Genomic DNA, 18408 nt, shown 5'->3' with positions numbered 1-18408 from the left:
TGATTTCCGAACTTAAAGATACTTCACTAAAACTAAACCCAAATCTTGACACATGAAGTTACCGATAGACATGGAAATATGTCTGTTTAAATGTCATGCTGACACCACCATGTGTCACTAGGGACTGTGCAAAAGTTGATGCTTAGTTACCGTTAAACATCATGTATACACTTTATAAATGAAATGAAATGAAAATGAAAATGAAAATGTTTATTCATCCCCAGAGGGGAAACACACTTTTACAACAGCACAGTTGAAAAAAATAAAGTGCAAGGAAAAAATAAATAATAAAAGAGATAATAAAAAAATAAAACGATCCTAAAAATATACAGATTATTTACAATATTAGACATTTATCAATGTTAATCCACGTTAAACTGGAAACAGTATTAAATCATCACTACCAGAAATCCTGAGATGTTTATTAGAAACATCTTCTACTTCAAATATGAAGACACTTTTATTTGTTCAGGCTTTTCCCTGATTTTCTGGAACTCCTGTGTTATTCTCGGTGTTATCTTGACCTTTAAAGTATATCTTTTATTGAGTATTATTTTGATTGTTTAAGCGCTTTGTGACCCTGGTCTGGAAAAGCTCTATAAATACTAATTACTTACTTACTTATTAGAAAAATACTGCAATTTCTTTGTATAATGTTGTGACTACTGATATGACTCTTATATAGACGTAATGGGTTTCTCTTAGAAATAAACATTAATAATGACGTTAACGCTAAGAGATAAATCCGAAATCATCACAACTATTGGTCCTTTTGTTGATGATATGCACCAACACAATGTATGCTTCTTGTTTATAGTCAAAACAAACAGACCTACATTTACAAACAAACAAATACTAATAAGAAACAAGCACATGCATAAGCATTTTAGACATGTTTTAACCTAAGGTCAAATTAACAATATTATTTTAGTTCAACTTTTTAGTTAGATGTAACACATCAATGTTCCAGAGCAGTTGTCCCCAACCCTGGTCCGGGGGACCGCTACCGGTCCATGAGAAAATGTGTCACCGGGCCGCACAGGAAAGGAAAATTGTTCTATTTATAATCACTACCCAAGGGTGTTCCATTAAAAAAATAAAACGCATTTTTCTCCGAAATAACATTAGCGTGTGACTCTTGACTAAACACAAAGTCTAGAAACAAAAGTTTTGTTTCAGAGTTCTCGATCCATATAAATAAAGCTTAAACAAAAACTTGGCACAGTCTTTATAAGCTAGAAGACGCACACATACAGAACACCATTGTCGGTATATAATCAAATATGCATGAATGCAAATAAACAAACATCTTGTTGTTACCAGTCCAGAGCTCTTGCTGATTCAGCATTACAGTGAGATGTTTTTTTCATGCACTTAATTGTAGTTTCAGTGCATGTCATGCTATTGTAGTTTTATATTTTCCATCTGAGCGTCGGCCAGTGAATATAATCCTGACATTTAAACCGTCCGCGGTACAAAAAAGGTTGGGGACCCTTGTTCTGGAGGACCCCTTCTGGTTTTGATTTCCTGAAGACACGCGCACTAACAGTGATGTTGTTTTACTATGTCAAAAGGAAATTGGCTTAAGTTCGCTTATTTTTATAAACTAAGCTCTGTTGATTAAAGGCGTATGAACTCTAGGGATTATCAGAATGTTAAATTACAGTGTTTTGCACAAATTAAGCCCCTATTTTTATTTCCGGACATGTACATGGGAATCTAGTTGAACCCAGATATGCGCTGCGTAAACGAGATTTGTTTCCTGAGCGAGCTCAATGTTTTCTTTCTGCAGATGTGCTTCTGCCGGTTGTTATGCGTTTGAACAATCAGTCGCCTGTTGAAGGAAGCGATGCTCTTAAAACTTGTGATCCAATTTATATACTCGGGTTACTTCGTAACCTTGGTTCTAGGAATGCGTGTAACCCTCGAGCAGAGCAGAGCTGATGGCTTATCCCCTTGTTTCCTGCCCTGCCACTTAGAAGATAAAGCGTTTCCATGCTTTGCTGATAGACGTGAGTAACGGACAGCGATCTATCGCCCCGCTGGCTCTTTGAGAAGACAGTACCAGGGCAACCTCATCCACAGCTGCTCGTGTTGTGACAGGCGTCCGGTTCAATGATGCAGGCGATGGGACTGTCTGTAGGTGTCAGAGACACCTGACAGGAAAAACGAACTAGACGGTTCTTCACAAGGGCTCAGGCAGCACAACAACCCCACGGCGTGATACACAAAGTAAGAATCAGTTCTTAGAGCTCCGGCAAAGCCGAAAACCCTGCAAACACTGAAGATGGAGAAGCGTAGAAATAAGCAACAATGTGGCGGAGGAATTATTTTAGATCACGTCACTGGAGAAATCCCCCTTTGCATGCATTCAAGTGAACTAAATTGTCATTTATACAGCAGAACTAGTGAACTAATGACTTTTGGCTGACCACCCCTGGCAACATATTAAGATGACAATATATATTATAATGAGCAATAAAATGAAACGCCCTTGGCAGAGTTACAAGTGGAGTGTGTTGTTGTTTGTCGTCTTGTTTTTTACTTAAATAGAAGGGACAAATCATGAAGATATTTGAATAGGTGACGACACAAGTCCTTTTGAGGAGAATCCAATGTCAAATATATAGTCCTTGTTAAGGTGAAGACTTGTTCAATGCTTAACTGAAAACAATGGATGGATAGATAGATGGATGAGTGATTAGTGAACATTTACTACTGTGGCTAAAACACAGAGTGAGATAGTTCAAGTGCATTATCGCACACAGACAAAGAAGATGCTTTACTAATCGTTAACTAAAGATATGGTATATTTAATACTGTATTTTTGTTTTTACAATCTGAGGTTTGCAGTTTATTAAACTAAAACATACTCGATACGAAAGAGAGATTTTCTTCTTCCGATATGAATCTAAAAAAAGCATAAAATATTTGTTTGTTTTGTTTAATTAAATAAAAGTGTAGATTGGAGTGTTTTTTATTGAAGTGAAAAGTTTTGGTCCATATCTTGTCTTGATTGAATAAATAAAAATATGTTATCCCTCTAATTCCGTTAAAGAGTAGTATTATCTTGCACCTATCCGACTATTATGGTCCCGATATGTTGGCTTTGAGATTTTTAAAAAAAAGAGCTTTTCTTTTATTTTTATTATATAAAAATATATAGATAGATGGATTGATGGTATTATTCCTTCTGGAGATACTTCAATATCACATCTTGACCCAAACAGGATTATAAATGGCTATTTCATTCTTTGAGAAGATGGCAGAGGAACATATTTTTTAATGAACGCATTAGAAAAACCTTTTTGATTTAAAGCCATGTGGGAAAAAATGGAAAGTCCTTTAGAGAAACGGAAAAGTTATACCATTTGTCTTGTGTGCATAATGCTATGACCTACATCAGTGCAGTTAAGGCAAGTTTGCTCGTCTGTCCCGCAATGAACTTGGTTTAGAATGAACTGTTTACACGGTAATTCAATGTTGCAGGATTTACCTTTCAGAGAAATCCCTAAAGTTCTCGACTAGCACTACGGTCAACCACTATCTTATCTCTCTCTCAATAGTAAACTGCTTTGTTTTGTTTCTTCTTTCTTGTTCCTTCGATCTGCTCATACTCTTTTTCGTGATGCTTGTCTAGATACTTAATAAAGTACAATGTAATCTCACCTAGAACTTCAGGCAAGAAATATGGTAACACTACTGTAGATAAGGCATTATAACAGGAAAATAAATTAAGGAAGCAAACAGATTTTGGCTGTGTCAGAGTAGAAGCAATAAAGTAATACTTTGTACAAGGAGAAACTGTCTAAAAATCTTAACAATGAAAGTATGTGTACTTTACTTGGGTGAGCATAAATACACTGTTTGGAAATACAGTTAAAAGTATTTGGTCACCCACCAATTGTAAAAGTTCTCCCATTTGAAAAAAAAGCCTGATCTATGAGAGACGGAATAGAGGGCCAACTATCCAGGAAATTACATTGTAGGATTTTTAGTGTAATCATTGGTCTATTTCTCTGTAAAATTAGTATTTGGTCACCAACAAACCAGCAGGATTTTATGGCTCTAACAGACCTGTAACTTTAAGAGGCTCCTCAGGGCAGGCCAGTGAGACTTCTGTAATGGACGACCTCCATCTTTCAACATCAAGTTAAAAAAAAACTTGGAGAGACCATCGAGACTATTAAACACCGAGCTGGTTATGTCGTTAGTTGAGGTTTCAAAGTAGTTGCCAAAAGCTACCAGGATGAACAGGAAGCTCATGATTGAAATGTAATCATGGGAAACCATTGCAGTTTATTTCATGCGGAAATGATTGGTAAATGTAACAAATGCTGAATGGAGCTCATACATTCTTGAGCAGGAACGACGAGTTCCATCTGTGACCTTGCTATGCCTGTAAGCTGTTTGCCCATGTTTGCAGATGTTCACATTGCAAATGAGTTAATGGAAAGGAATCCCACTCGCAAGTCTCAACAAACGCATCCATCGTTCCACTTAACAGAGGTCCTGTGTGTTTAGCGGAACTAAACAGACTATTCTGCCGTTTGTTTTCATAGTAAGTGTTTTAAATACACCCAGGGTTAAGTTCTCCGTGTGCAGACCTTGACAGGCGGCGCTTAGCAGTTGTCATTGAAAGTGACTAAGGAGAAGCGTTTTTGGGAAGTTTTTCAAGTTTTAAAAATGAGTCGATTAGATAGATAGATAGCCAAAGAAAGAAGAACACAGATTATGTTGTTGTTTTATTTGCACAATTTGTTCCATTGATCCAACTCCTGATGTTTTTCATTGTACATATTCCTTACATTCCTTGGCTATATGATCTATAAAGCTATGAAGCTTGGATAGATCTCATTGTTCAACTTCTTCAACTGTATATGTTGATGCTAATGAATCAGGAAGTAAGTAAGTAACTAAGTAATGGTTATTTGCAAACCCTTTTCTAGACCAGGTTCACAAAGCGCTTTAACAAACAAAAACAATATACAGTTAAAATATATAATTTAAAAGGCCAAGACAACATAAGACGAACACAGGAAATCCCAGAAAATCAGGGAAAAGCACAAATAAGAATGTCTTAAGATGTTTCTTGAAGGAGTCAGTATATCATCAAACACAGAGGAAGATCGTTCTAAAGCTTAGGAGCAACAGTCTGGAAGGATTTCTCTCCTCTGGTCCTGAACTGTGTTCAGGAACCATCAGTAGATTCTGATCCACAGACCTCAGAACCCGAGCTGGGGTGTAAGTCAGGATCAGATCACTGATGGAAGGTCTGACCATGAATAGATCTGAAATAAGAAACAGAATTTTAAAGTTGATCCTGAAAGAAACTGGCAGCCAGTGAAGAGATTTAAGGATAGAGAAATGTGAGTTCTTCTACTAGAGCGGCTCAGAATTCTTGCTGCAGAGTTTTGTATGAACTGCAGGCAAGACAACTCCTTCTTGTTATTTCCTTCCTCCTTCATATATTATTGAACATGTTGGTCTGCATCTGTATTTTAGTTTCTTAATCACACATTTTGAGAAACAAACTAGCCACATCTTCAAAATGTCCTGCCAAAGTAGTTGGGCGAATTTTTGTAGACAAATGTGTGTGTGTGGAATTTAGGGGTTTAGGAAATAATTCTGGTGTTGCTTGTGGAACACAACGGAGGAAGTGGGAATAGTTACAATTATTTAGGGAAAGAAAAAAGTATCATAACATCCCTGTCATTATCCAGCTCAATTTGGTAAAGTTTTTATTACCTATAACAATATCTTGTGGATTAACACAATTGACTCTGAATGGCACGAAAATATTTGAATCAGATCCTACATAATGTATACTCTTCTGGTAATGTTTTGGGATTATTTAAAGCACAGATTGTTCTTATCACTTATATAAGCAATGATAGTGTGGTTACGGTCAGAGTACCTGGGCATGCGTGTGTTTGGGCAGGTTTTGTGTTAGAGTGTTTGAAGAGCAGTCATCCTTCTCTTGCCATTGGAGTCTGCATGTGAACATAAAACCCGAGCAATCTGATTTAAAACCACAGCCACCAGACTCCCCTTCGTCTGAGACAACACTGGCAATACAAGTTTCTCATACTGATTCTGAAGATCAATCTGACGCTTACTTAAGGAGCTGTCTTGCCTAAAGTTGATGCAAAACTCTGCAGCGAGAATTCTGACCCGCTCTAGTAGAAGAACTCACATTTCTCCGATCCTCAAATCTCTTCACTGGCTGCCAGTTTCTTTCAGGATCAACTTAAAAATTCTGGTTCTTACTTTCAGATCTATTCATGGTCAGACCTTCCATCAGTGATCTGATCCAGCCTTACACCCCAGCTCGGGCTCTGAGGTCTGTGGATCAGAATCTACTGATGGTTCCTGAACACGGTTCAGGACCAGAGGAGATAAATCCTTCCAGGCTGTGTTTGATGATCTACTCACTCCTTCAAGAAACATCTTATGACAATTTTATTTGTGCAGAATTTTCCTTCATTTTCTGAGACTCCAGTGTTTTTCTCTGTGTTATCTTGACCTTTTAAGTATATATTTTATTGAGTTTTGTTTTGATTGTTTAAGCGCTGTGTGACCCTGGTCTGGAAAAGCACTTTATATATCATTTTCTTAATATCTTACTTCAGATACTATTGTGTAGCTTTATTTTATGGGGCAGCTTTTTAAACAGCTAACCCTTATGTTTACTGTTGTGTTTATCTTATATAATGATCATCATCATGAAGTGTTCATCCACACCCTAGAGCTACTTCTGGCTAAAATTCAGTGAATATTAGATTGTTTTATTTGGTTTTTGCACATATTGTGCAACTAGAATTATATTTTTTGTAAGCTTGGAGTGAAAATGTACTGGTAATTAGCTAAAATGTATACCCAGGCCTATCTTTGTTTATGAATAGTTACTGTACTGACTGTTGGCACGGAGTTGTTCTGAAGTTCAAGTGAAATTCTGAAGGTTGGACCTCATTTCTGTAATGGAATTGAAGATGTTATCGGGCATGTTAATGACTAATGTATTGGTTTCACATGAGTCTGGGACCAAACCCTAACTTTCTGTGTTTTGTTCTAGAGTTTTAATCGGCGCTCCCAAAGCCAACACCAGCCAGCCTCAAGTCACTGAAGGGGGGGCGGTCTTCTCGTGCTCCCCGAGCCAGAACGACTGCAGCATGATCAACTTTGACAATCAAGGTAGGGATGGTTGATGAAGCTTTGAAGTAGAAAGAAACGTATTTAGAACATCCAGTGTTAATAAATGTCATAAAAAATGTAATACATTTAAAAAAAAAGAGGCCAGTTTCCCTTGAAGACACGGTTGAACAGTGGGGAAGCAACAATTCTGTGATTGACTCTGATATCTGGCTAAAATCTGGCTTCACAGTTGTCTGTGTTTTCACTGACATGAACTCCAGTGGATCTGGACAACCCCTTCCTCGGTCAAAAGTGAATCCGCTCCATCAGAATAACAGGAAGTGATAACACGGATTAAAGGGTCCGACTTCACATGCTGATATCCAAAGATATCTTCTTTTTATAAACAACTTCTCACACAGGGAGAAGTTAAATATATTCAGACCACAGAAGATAGAGCATGTCAACGCTCGTATATCCACAAGTGCCATAATTGGTCTCAGCAGTCTTGGTGGGTTTGAGGACGCATCCCAGACTCCATCAACCTTCAAGGTATATTAACTTGTGCTCACCACACTCCTCTAGGCACCAGGCAATAAAAGAAGAGATCCACCACAATGAAGCTTATTAAGGTTTTTCTTAACTGTAGTCGGGTTCTCACACGCAGAAACACACACACACACACACACTGGCACGCACGCACAAACGACCACTGTTTACCAGCACAGAGACCAATTAAAGCCTGACAATGAAGCACATCGCGATCTCTTTGAACTGTTTGATGTGTGCTATGACATGGCGAGTGGATTAAACACGCAGCCCCTGAACCGAAGCTATAAAACAAGGATTTGCAAAGCGGCAGACATGTCGGGAAGAGCGGTCGATTGAAGCGCTCGTGGCATAAACATATCCTTCTTAGGGAGAATGATGACGTCGCATTTGTGTGTGGAAACGTTGAACTTGAACGCTTTTCTTTTCAGGTGATCAGTATCTTTACATCAATAATAGAAGCACTCAGGTTGAGTTTAAGTCCCATCAGTGGTTTGGAGCAACAGTGCGTTCCCACGGCAACTGTATCCTGGTAAGAAAGGAGTATATTATCAATCTTTTATTCACTTCAAAGTCTTTCAAAATTGATTTCATTTCTCCAGCATGTTTCCAAATATACGGATGAAGTTCAAATATATGCTGCATTTGCTCATGGAAATGTTTTCAGTGAAGGGATTTATCATCGTGTTCTCAACAGGCTTGTGCTCCGAGGTACTACTGGAGAACTGAACATGAAGTACCGTTTGCTGACATGACAGGAACCTGCTACCTCACCGTAGACAACCTGGCGTCATTCGTGGAGTTTGCTCCCTGTAGAACAGGTGAATTACTGTCTCACATTTGATCACATTTACAGAGAGAGCTCTTGTGAAGTCATTCATTTTTGGTTTGAGAATTGCTTAAGAGTATTGCATTTGGCTGATTTTTCATCTTCTAAATACAGAGACCAAGCATCTTTAATATTTAGAAATATAAAAATGTAACTCCTTCCTTGTGCGGGTGACCCGTATTGCCCTCTCCGTCCACCAGAACAAGGCCCAACAAGAGCAGTGTAGGATTTGAAAATATGTATTTCTCATTCGGCTTCCAGAAAGACATGGACCTGCTGGCCAGGGCTTCTGTCAAGGGGGCTTCAGTGCAGACTTCACCAAGGTAAGAGCAACAGTCCCAAAAACATCTCACCTAATGTCAGCAGTGAGAGATCACACATCAGAGTTGAACATGGGTAATGAATGTGAACAAAGATCTGCTATGACGTCTGTTGCAGGATGGACGGGTCGTGATTGGTGGACCGGGCAGCTTCTACTGGCAAGGTGAGGAATGTGGAACGATCTTAAAATGGATTTATCCTTTAAGAAGGTCCGATTGAATCAGACACCCAACGGTCAATATGCTTGCGAGGCTCAGTTTCTCAATAGGCTGTTTGAAGATAACCTCTGAACTCTGCTGTTATGTCCAGGACAGCTGATCTCAGCAACCACAGAGGAGATTGTGAAGGCCTACTACCCGTCCTACTTTCTGCTGTCTGTGGCTGGACAGGTCCAGACTCAGCAGGTGCAGGGGAGCTACGATGACAGCTATCTTGGTAATACACGTATAAAAACATGCTAAGCTCGAAGCCTTATGTCAGCTTTTGTTACCTTCACTTCTTTTCATCAGATGTTTGTCCTCAAAGTGCAGAGATGGTGCAGGTTTTTGAGCCAACCAGTCAAGTACATAGAGCAACCAACCAGTGCTGTGTCACAAACCATGCACTTTTCAAAGTGCACTTTTTACAGTACACTTTAAGACAGTGCATGCACTAGGCCAGTGCGCAAATCTTCGACAGTGTAGTTCTGTCTCAAATCAAACACTGCTGATACACACTTACCAGAAATGACTCGACAGCTTCTTCTTCTACTACTTCTTAACACTGTTTGCAACCAGCCGTTGGAAACCTATCGCCGACACTTGACAGTGATTTTCGCCAATTGAAACAAGTTATGAAGTTGTGTTTTATTGTATTATTATTGTTCTTGTATTGTTTTGTGGTAAGATTAGTGTTGTCTCCAGACATTTATGCCGGTATCTGCTCAAAGGTTTCTGGCCATTGGCCATTTACACCAATTGAGTGCTCATTGCGCACTACATTTTTGGACACTGCTCATTGGGACGCACTTGTGTGCTCAATATATTAAGTGTAAGTGCAAAGGTGCGCTGTTTGGGACACGCCCCAGGTGTCTGAAGACTGTGTTGCTTGTTTCAGCTGACACCTGATTAGTTAACTCATGTGCTTGACTGGTTTGAATAAAAAGCTGCACCAACCCAGAGTTAAGTAAAGGGGCTTTTGTAGGTTTTTGTTTAAATTACACTATTGGAAATTTATTTTTTTTATTAATATTGTGCTTCGTAATGTAAACAATACACAGATGCCTTTGAAAAATATTTAAAAAAAAGATATATGTCCCATTTATTGTTAATTTTTAATGATAGATTACACATCTTTCTACATCATGAATGTTGATTTTAAAAAATGAAACTAATCAAATGAAAAAATAATATAGTCCTATAATTGGGTAAAATATTAACAGTTGTTGGATATATTTCCAAAAGGTTTCCTCAGTAATGCGACGTTCTCGTCAGCAGGTCATATACTTGACTGGGATATAACTCCTCCTATGACTCAAGTCTTTATTTTACATTACTTTGCCTCCAGTTGAATGTCAAATTCACACTCACTTTTCATCTTTGATACGTTCCCTGTTCTACAGAGGTAGCTACAGTGTTTTGTTTGGTAGGATCTGATAAGATCTTGTATATATTTATCATCTCATATGACACTTATGTAGGGATAATTACCTGCATTTGTCACATCCCTGCACTTTGACTGTCCTGTCACAATAAGAAAAACAATCTGTGTGTGAGATGAACCGTGTCTAGAGCCAACACTTCTCTCTCCATGTTTCCCTCCTGCAGGCTATTCCGTGGCTGGCGGTGAGTTCAGCGGCGACGATGAAGAAGGTAAGGCTCATGTTTACATATGACTGGGTTAATAGCCCTACGTTTAAGACTCAGTGGAGTGAGTTGAGTGTCCGTCTCTTTATAGACTTCATCACAGGAGTTCCAAAAGGGCTGATGCTGTATGGTTTAGTAAGGAGTCCCATGTCAAGCATGATTATGGTGTGATGATGAATCGTGACTGACAGCCTCTACTCATTAGGTGTCCATATTAAATGGAAGTGACTTCAAGTCCCTGCTGAACTTGACAGGCGAGCAGGTAGGTGCCCTTCAACTGTGACTTGTATAGTTTGCTGTTAAACAGAAATAAAATGCATTTATTAGAGTCTGAGTGTTTCTTCAGCACACGAGAAACCTGCTTGATTTTCTAAAGTAGCTTTGCTTTAAATACGGTCCAGGTGAGATGTTCCTCGTTTTATTGTGAGCATCATAACCTTTCCTCACAACTCTCATCGCTCAGAGGAAAGGGTTAGAGTTTGATTGACATATCAAATGAGGTTGTATTTTATATATCGTTTCGTTAGTGAATCTGCATTGTATGATTCGTTATTAGTTCGGAATTTGTTTGTGAAGAGTTTGGATAATTCACTTTGTTTTGCACTCATTTGAATATACTATTTTTTTTGTTGTTACACTGAATTATTATTTAATTACCTGTTATTACCAGTGTTTTTGAAGAGATTACTGAATTCTTCACTTGACTGGTCAATATGCTGTGTACATCCTACCATTTTAAGTTTTTATATGGTCACAAGCCCATTTTTTTTGTTGGGATATTTAATTTCAAATAACCGGTTGGTCACCCAAAATTCAATCATTTTCTACTCACCATCATGTCATCTAAGGGATTATTTACATTGTAATCCGTTCATTTCAATCAAGTTATAGGCAAACATGTTGAATATACCAATTTAGATGTGCTTACATGTATTTTTCCATAAGGACTAACTTAAAAACTTTTCTTCCAATAGATCATTTAAACCTCTTTAAAGCAGTTTGATTTTTTATTTTTTGTTTTCTAGTCTCTGTAGAATAATCTTGTGGTCAACGATGTGAAATGCAGCACTGAAGCGCTTGAAACAACGCCCTTATCAGAGGCCATTCAGATGTCATTGCTAACTATTACCAGAGCGATCTCTTTTCTGTGCTGCTCCCTAGAAACAATAGTTTACTTGAACAGCTGACTGACAAATTCATCTTCTTTTTTCTAAAAGAGATTTATTTACTGCAACTTTAAAAGTCTGAGGCACATAACCTGATGGTATTCACTACTCAATAGTACGGATGTGCTAAGTAAGACGAACACTTCTCTAAGCAGCCTCTTGGGAACAGAATCTAAAAGCCATGTTGTGGATTTGGAGGAGGAAATGATAGATAACAATTGTCGAGGACTGACAGTAAGAAAGAAGATTGCTGTCTATTTTCTGTGAAAAAGTGTGTTTTGAGGATAGATAATGTGTGATTAGAGCAGTTTGCTGTGATACTGAGTTACTAAAGAGGATAGTGATGATTGAAAAAGTTTGGTTGCTATTTTCACCGGGCGTCAGCAGCCACTCATGTCTTTGTTGAATGTTTGCTGTTGATGCTTGTTGACCGTGAGCGTTTCTTTTGGCTCCCGAGCGCCACAGGAAGTGGTGATCAGGTTTCTCTCAGTGTGAATAAAAACCAGAACAGCGCCCCTCAGACATCCATGCTGCCGTGAACTCTGACCCCACCCGTAGTTAGATTTATGTTTGTTTAGTCCAGTTTCAAACGTAAGCACCGGAGTAGAATTCCAGTGTCCAGCTGGTTCTTCAGAGCGCTACAGTCAACTCCTTGTTTCAAACAACAGAATCACATTCTCATGAAACATAATTCAACCTTTAATGTGCATTTAAAACCTTTCAGGATTTAATGAACCTCACTTTTTTACGACCTATACCTTATCATGACTTGGCGAGTCTAGGAAAAAGGCAGAGAGCATTTTAAGTGATAAATACACATTCATGTAGGTATGATAGAGTTTGAATTTGAGAGCACGAGGCGCTGAAAGAAAAGAAACAGCGTGTGATTACAGGCTCACCGACTCTATTTCCTAATGCGTTCCAGATGGGCTCCTACTTCGGATACGCAGTGGCAGCTACTGACATCAACAATGACGGGTGAGTGGAGAGTGATGGAGGCCACAGAGAATGAAAATGGGGAACGCCGATTGAGTGAATGAGAGAATTGACAAAGAGTCACGCAAGGTCAACTTTTGGGAATCTTTCTTCACTTCCAGTCTGGCTGAAATCCTACCTCAGCGTTTTTTCCTTTTCATTCGCTCCCACCGGCGGCTCCCAGCACACTCAGAGCCCATCAAAATAAAAGTGAATTCATGTGAAAAGTGATGTGATCTCGTCGTATTTTTTCCCCAAACAGACTCGATGACCTCGTGGTGGCGGCGCCGCTTTTCATGATCCGAGGGCCGAACGGCCGTTTAGAGGAGCTGGGCAAGGTGTACGTCTACATGCAGGTCGCACCCATGCAGCTGGAGCCGAGTCTCCACCTCCTCGGCCTTCAGCCCTACAGTCGGTTCGGGACTTCACTGGCTCACTTAGGTGACGTGGACCAGGATGGATTCAATGGTAAGACGCTGGATCGTCTCCTGTGTTACAACGTGTGTTCGACTGATTGTTGTTTAATTACCTGTTATTACCAGTGTTTTTGAAGTGATTACTGAAAAATTCCCTCGACTGGTCAATATGCTGTTTACATCCTCTTTTAGTTTTTATATGGTCACAAGCTATTCGTTTTTTTTGGATATTTAATTTCAAATAACCGGTTGGTCACCCAAAATTCAATAATTTTATACTTACCCTCATGTCATCTAAGGGATTATTTACATTGTAATCCGTTCATTTCAATCAAGTTATAGGCAAACATGTTGAATATAGATTTAGATGTGCTTACTTGTCTTTTTCCATAAGGACACACTTAAAAACTTTACTTCCAATATATCATTTAAACCTCTTTAAAGCAGTTCGATTTTTTATTTTTTGTTTTCTAGTCTCTGTAGAATAATCTTGTGGTCAACGATGTGAAATGCAGCACTGAAGCGCTTGAAACAACGCCCTTATCAGAGGCCATTCAGATGTCATTGCTAACTATTACCAGAGCGATCTCTGTTCTGTGCTGCTCCCTAAAAATAATAGTTTACTTGAACAGCTGACTGACAACTTCATCTTCTTTTTTCTAAAAGAGATTTATGTAAGACGCTGGATCGTCTCCTGTGTTACAACATGTGTTCGACTATTTGTGTTCGTCACCAGACATGGCCATTGGTTGTCCCTATGGAGGAAGTGACCAGCAGGGAGAGGTTCTTATATACAATGGTCATACTGGAGGACTGAAGGAAACACCCACACAGACTCTGTCTGGCCAATGGGCTTACGGCTCTTTTCCCTCCAATTTCGGTTACTCTCTCAGAGGAAACAAGGATGTGGACCAAAATGGCTACCCAGGTTTGAAAAGTTAACTTTTGAGATTGAACTTATTATCTTTTCCTTCATAGTCAAAGTATATTTTCCTGTAATCTAATGTTAATTGTACAACTAAATCTTTCTTTTTTTTTTTTTCAATCTCTTAAAAAGATCTTATTGTTGGTGCTTTTGGAGCGGACAAGTCGGTGCTGTACAGGTGCGTTCTGAGTCGTTCAGAAACTCTCTGCAACATGAGCCTCGCCATTCATGGGTTTTTTCATCCAGAGCTCGACCCATCGTAAGTGTCACTGCCTCACTGACTGTGCAGCCCACCATGTTCAACCAGGAAGAGAAACTCTGTGAGCGTATAGATGGAAGCGAAACCACCTCAGTTTCCTGGTAGGAAAGCCTTCTGTTTTGATCTTCAAGTTTGATATTTTAACACTGAGACCAAATCAGTTTTTTTATGGCCGGTCGAATGTGACTTTGACCTCATTCTGATGTTGGTTATGTGTTGATTTTTTTTTTTTGGCCAGACTTATACGTATTACTGCTTTTTCCATTTATGCGGAAAAAAACCCAGAAGTCTAGATTGAAAATGACAAAAAATTAAACAAATGTTGGGAGAACTCCAGGTCTGAAGCCAGTTTAACACTCACACATGCCCACACCTTCAACAATAATTTATAAATACATATAAAAAATCTGAAACCACTATGTTCCTTTTTCGTTTTTAAAAGTGCAAGGGACAAATAACCTGAACAGAAAACCAGGAAAACGTTATCATTGCGTTTACACCACAGGTCAATTCTTGTGGAGACTCGGCCGACAGCAGTGGAATCTTTTAGTCACATTGTTTTTTTTTGTTGAATTTTATATGGATTATTGTGAATTTGTGTCGTTTTTGTCCAATTGCATGTGTTTCTAATTTGAGAAATCAGTTCCATCTTAACTATATGATCAAAGGTATAAATAATCTATATAACCCTGGACTATATAGAGAGGATTATATCACTATATGGACAGGTTTGTATTAGTTCCCATCTTCCTATAGGCATGGAAGTTGGAGAAGTTACAAACAAGAAGTTTGATGCACATTGGCCAAATCATAATGACCACTGCTGTGCGCAGCTCTGGAATAAAATCTTCTGAAAGAAATTTTTGGTGCACATTCAACTAAACTTGAACACATAAAGCCGATTTAGCCGAGGGTGCACTGGGATCTGCATTTAATCACACCCTTCGATGTGTTTCTGTTTTAAAAAATAGTTAAACTAGTTTTGAAGTAGAGAGCTTTGGTGGAATGTTTTGTTCCGAAAATAATTCAAGAAGTCTATATTTAAGGCTGCTTGGCCTTCTTTCTAAACTGTGCACCGCCATGATGGAGTAGCTAGATGTGAGATCGCTCTCCAACATTCTGCACCTTTCGCCCTAACAAACTTGTAATATTAGACAAAAACAGTATCGTGAAGCGAGTTAGTGTCAGGACTTTAATATTACCAAAGGAAAAAGGTAAAAATGCCCAGGGCTCACGAGAATAAACACTAATCAGGCTAAAAGCTCGTCTGAAGAAGCTAACGCATGGTCGCCGTTAGAAGACATCATTGCCGTGATAAAGGAACTAACAATTGTACCTCTAGCTTCACAACGAGTGCTTACGACAGGAGTTTGTTCATATGGATCAAGACATAAACGTAAACTCGACAACATGACGAGGGAAATTAAGACCTGGCGAGTATCGGGGGCGGGAACTCGAGTTGGAACCGTGGAGAACCGAGGTAACCAAAGTTCTCTCCGTCTGCCTGGATGGACGGAGGCGCTCGCAGAACAAATGCAGTGCAATGCAGCCAAAAGAGCCACGAATACACTTCCAGAAAGAAAAACTGAAAGAAAGAATTCCAGAGGGAATAAACAAAGGGAAGTGAAAAACAAACTGTGGTTATAGGATACAGATAACAAAATGTCTAAAGTAACCTAACAAGCAGTAAATAAGAAAATAAATAGGGATATGTCAAGGTGGTTAACGTTGATTCTCGGGTTCAGCTCAAGAATAGAATCGCTGAAAATGAACCTTATACTTGTACATTATTTGGACTGGTGCAAAACCTAGAGTCAAGATGAAAACACTTAAAGAAGATTGCATATAAACAGTCTCCTTCCAAAGTTGTTGTTTCAAATGTTACCAATGTTTCCAGAAACGGAATGGAAGTGACTCGCTTTATGTTAAGGAGAGACGGGAGAATGAAATTAAAATAGAGCTGTCTGTGGATGATTGAGACTCCATTTTAACACACATCAAAGATTAACATGCTCCAAAAGATGGAGAGAATTTGAGACGGAAAAACATTAAGCGATTTTTCATAAGACCTAATATTAAAAGCAAGCAATTAAACAAAGAACAACATAGTTGGTGACAGTGGGTATGTTGGAGTAACAATCGCACATGCGTTTTTTTGGAGTTATTTTTGGTATCATGTAAAAATATTTGCAACTCTTATAGATGAAAGATCCATATCTTTAACATCCTAACTTTAGCCTTTTAAAAAGCAATCACGTGAAATTGCGTGTATCTACCAATTGCGTGGGTTTACTCCGGTTTCCTCCCACAGTCCAAAAACATACAGAGCTTAATTGAGAATGAATTGAGAGTCAATAAATGAATGAATATATAAATTACGGGTACATTTTGGGTGAACAAACTTTTTTTTAACAAGGCAACTTTTAATAATTGAAGCAACTATTTGTATTCATTTTTTTTTCATTTCAAGAAAAAAAATCGACCTAAGACCGAATGTTTTGAGTGTGAGTTACTGGTTTTGATGCCTGATAATGTAACTTAATATGATCATTATAGGCATTAAACATACCAACAGGATGAAGACGTGTAAACAAGGGTCTTTTCTTTAAATGATAAACATCATCAATGTAAACACAACAATAAGTAGATTTCTGTATATTCTTGTCTTCAGTGTCAGCATCAGTTTCTGCCTGCAAGCTCATGGGAAGCACCTACCCTCGCCTCTAGGTGAGACACAATCACATGCATGAACACACACACACGCGCACACACACTCACACACACACACACAAACACACACACACACACAGATGGTCCCCATTACTTTGCTTTCTTTGTGTGGCCACAGGTATGCTGGAACTCACGTTGGTCAATTCGGCAGTTAAGATCAGGATAAAAGAACAATCATGAAAACACTCAAGAGTGTGTGGGCAGATGTTTCCACACACACACACACACACACACACACACACACACACACACACACACACACACACACACACACACACACACACACACACACACACACTTCAGTAGGGGTCACCAACGTGGTGCACACCAGGAAGCTCATTATGTTTGATTTTTAATTTTCTTTCTTGTTGCACCTTTGGTAATTATTGAAGAATTTGTAATGTGATCGTTGTATTAGAGAAATATACAGTATAATGTATCATCCAAAGTAATACATTATATATGAAGTTATTTAGAAGTGTGTAACAAACTGATGTTAGCTCTTTAGGTCACACAGTAGTGTAGTAAAAACATTGGGGACATGTAGGATATGTATCATATCGAATAACCCCTTTTCCTTTAAAGCCGTAATAACCATGGTATTTATTTGCAGGGTTTGTGGTAGAAGTTCAGCTGGACAGCATAAAACAGAACCAGAACCAATCAATCCGCAGGACTCTGTTTCTGGACAGCAGACAGCCCAGCCTGTTGAAGACCATTCACCTCACGAACGGGGAACTCTCATGTCAAGATGCAAAGATCTACCTGCTGGTCAGTCATTGAACAATATCCATACGTTCACTTCTTAAAAAAATAAAATAAACCAAAGTTGCGTGCTGTAGTACTCTGGGTCTATTGCAGTAAAACATGTGATGATAGGAATATTGGTATAAAATGTTAGAGCTTAACATCTTAGATCAAAGGGGAACATGTGCTACCATGTGAGAAGAAAATGACAATGCAAGTCTAAACATTGAGTTGATGTTTAAGTGCTGCTAGTTCTAGTACTGGAACCACAAGGTCTGATCCAGAGTTCAGTCTGTATATCTTTCTTAATGACTAGTATAAATATCTGCACAGAATTTTTCAAATTGTTCAATCATCGACTGGATTGTGGACCTCAGCTTTCTGGTCCCGTTTGGAATCCAATCCACTATTTGAATTGTGCGTGCGCTGTCTGCAAAAATAATTGGTTTCGCTTCAAAAGAAAGGGATATTAACTTAGCTTAAGAAGCAAATTCCAAACTGGTAAAGGGGGGA

The 18408-nt window shown here is 38.7% G+C and overlaps 1 protein-coding gene across 1 annotated transcript in view; it reads left to right on the top strand.

Moving 5' to 3' along the window:
- LOC148070165 (integrin alpha-5-like) overlaps positions 1-18408 on the top strand; it is a 30121-nt gene that overhangs the window by 570 nt on the left and 11143 nt on the right. Inside the window, exons 2-17 of the mRNA XM_087801532.1 lie at positions 7076-7194; positions 8115-8215; positions 8381-8504; positions 8774-8835; positions 8951-8996; positions 9143-9268; positions 10639-10683; positions 10769-10812; positions 10883-10939; positions 12769-12821; positions 13081-13286; positions 13971-14162; positions 14292-14337; positions 14406-14519; positions 17090-17145; positions 17762-17919. Of these exons, the coding sequence (XP_087657658.1) occupies positions 7076-7194; positions 8115-8215; positions 8381-8504; positions 8774-8835; positions 8951-8996; positions 9143-9268; positions 10639-10683; positions 10769-10812; positions 10883-10939; positions 12769-12821; positions 13081-13286; positions 13971-14162; positions 14292-14337; positions 14406-14519; positions 17090-17145; positions 17762-17919 (1549 nt within the window). The remainder of the gene's footprint in view (positions 1-7075; positions 7195-8114; positions 8216-8380; positions 8505-8773; positions 8836-8950; positions 8997-9142; positions 9269-10638; positions 10684-10768; positions 10813-10882; positions 10940-12768; positions 12822-13080; positions 13287-13970; positions 14163-14291; positions 14338-14405; positions 14520-17089; positions 17146-17761; positions 17920-18408) is intronic.

This window comes from Callionymus lyra, chromosome 10 (assembly GCF_982586985.1).
Source record: "Callionymus lyra chromosome 10, fCalLyr1.hap1.1, whole genome shotgun sequence".
NCBI lineage: Eukaryota > Metazoa > Chordata > Actinopteri > Syngnathiformes > Callionymidae > Callionymus > Callionymus lyra.
The sequence above is the reverse complement of the archived record's forward strand: the minus strand, read 5'-3'. Positions and strand labels throughout refer to the sequence as shown.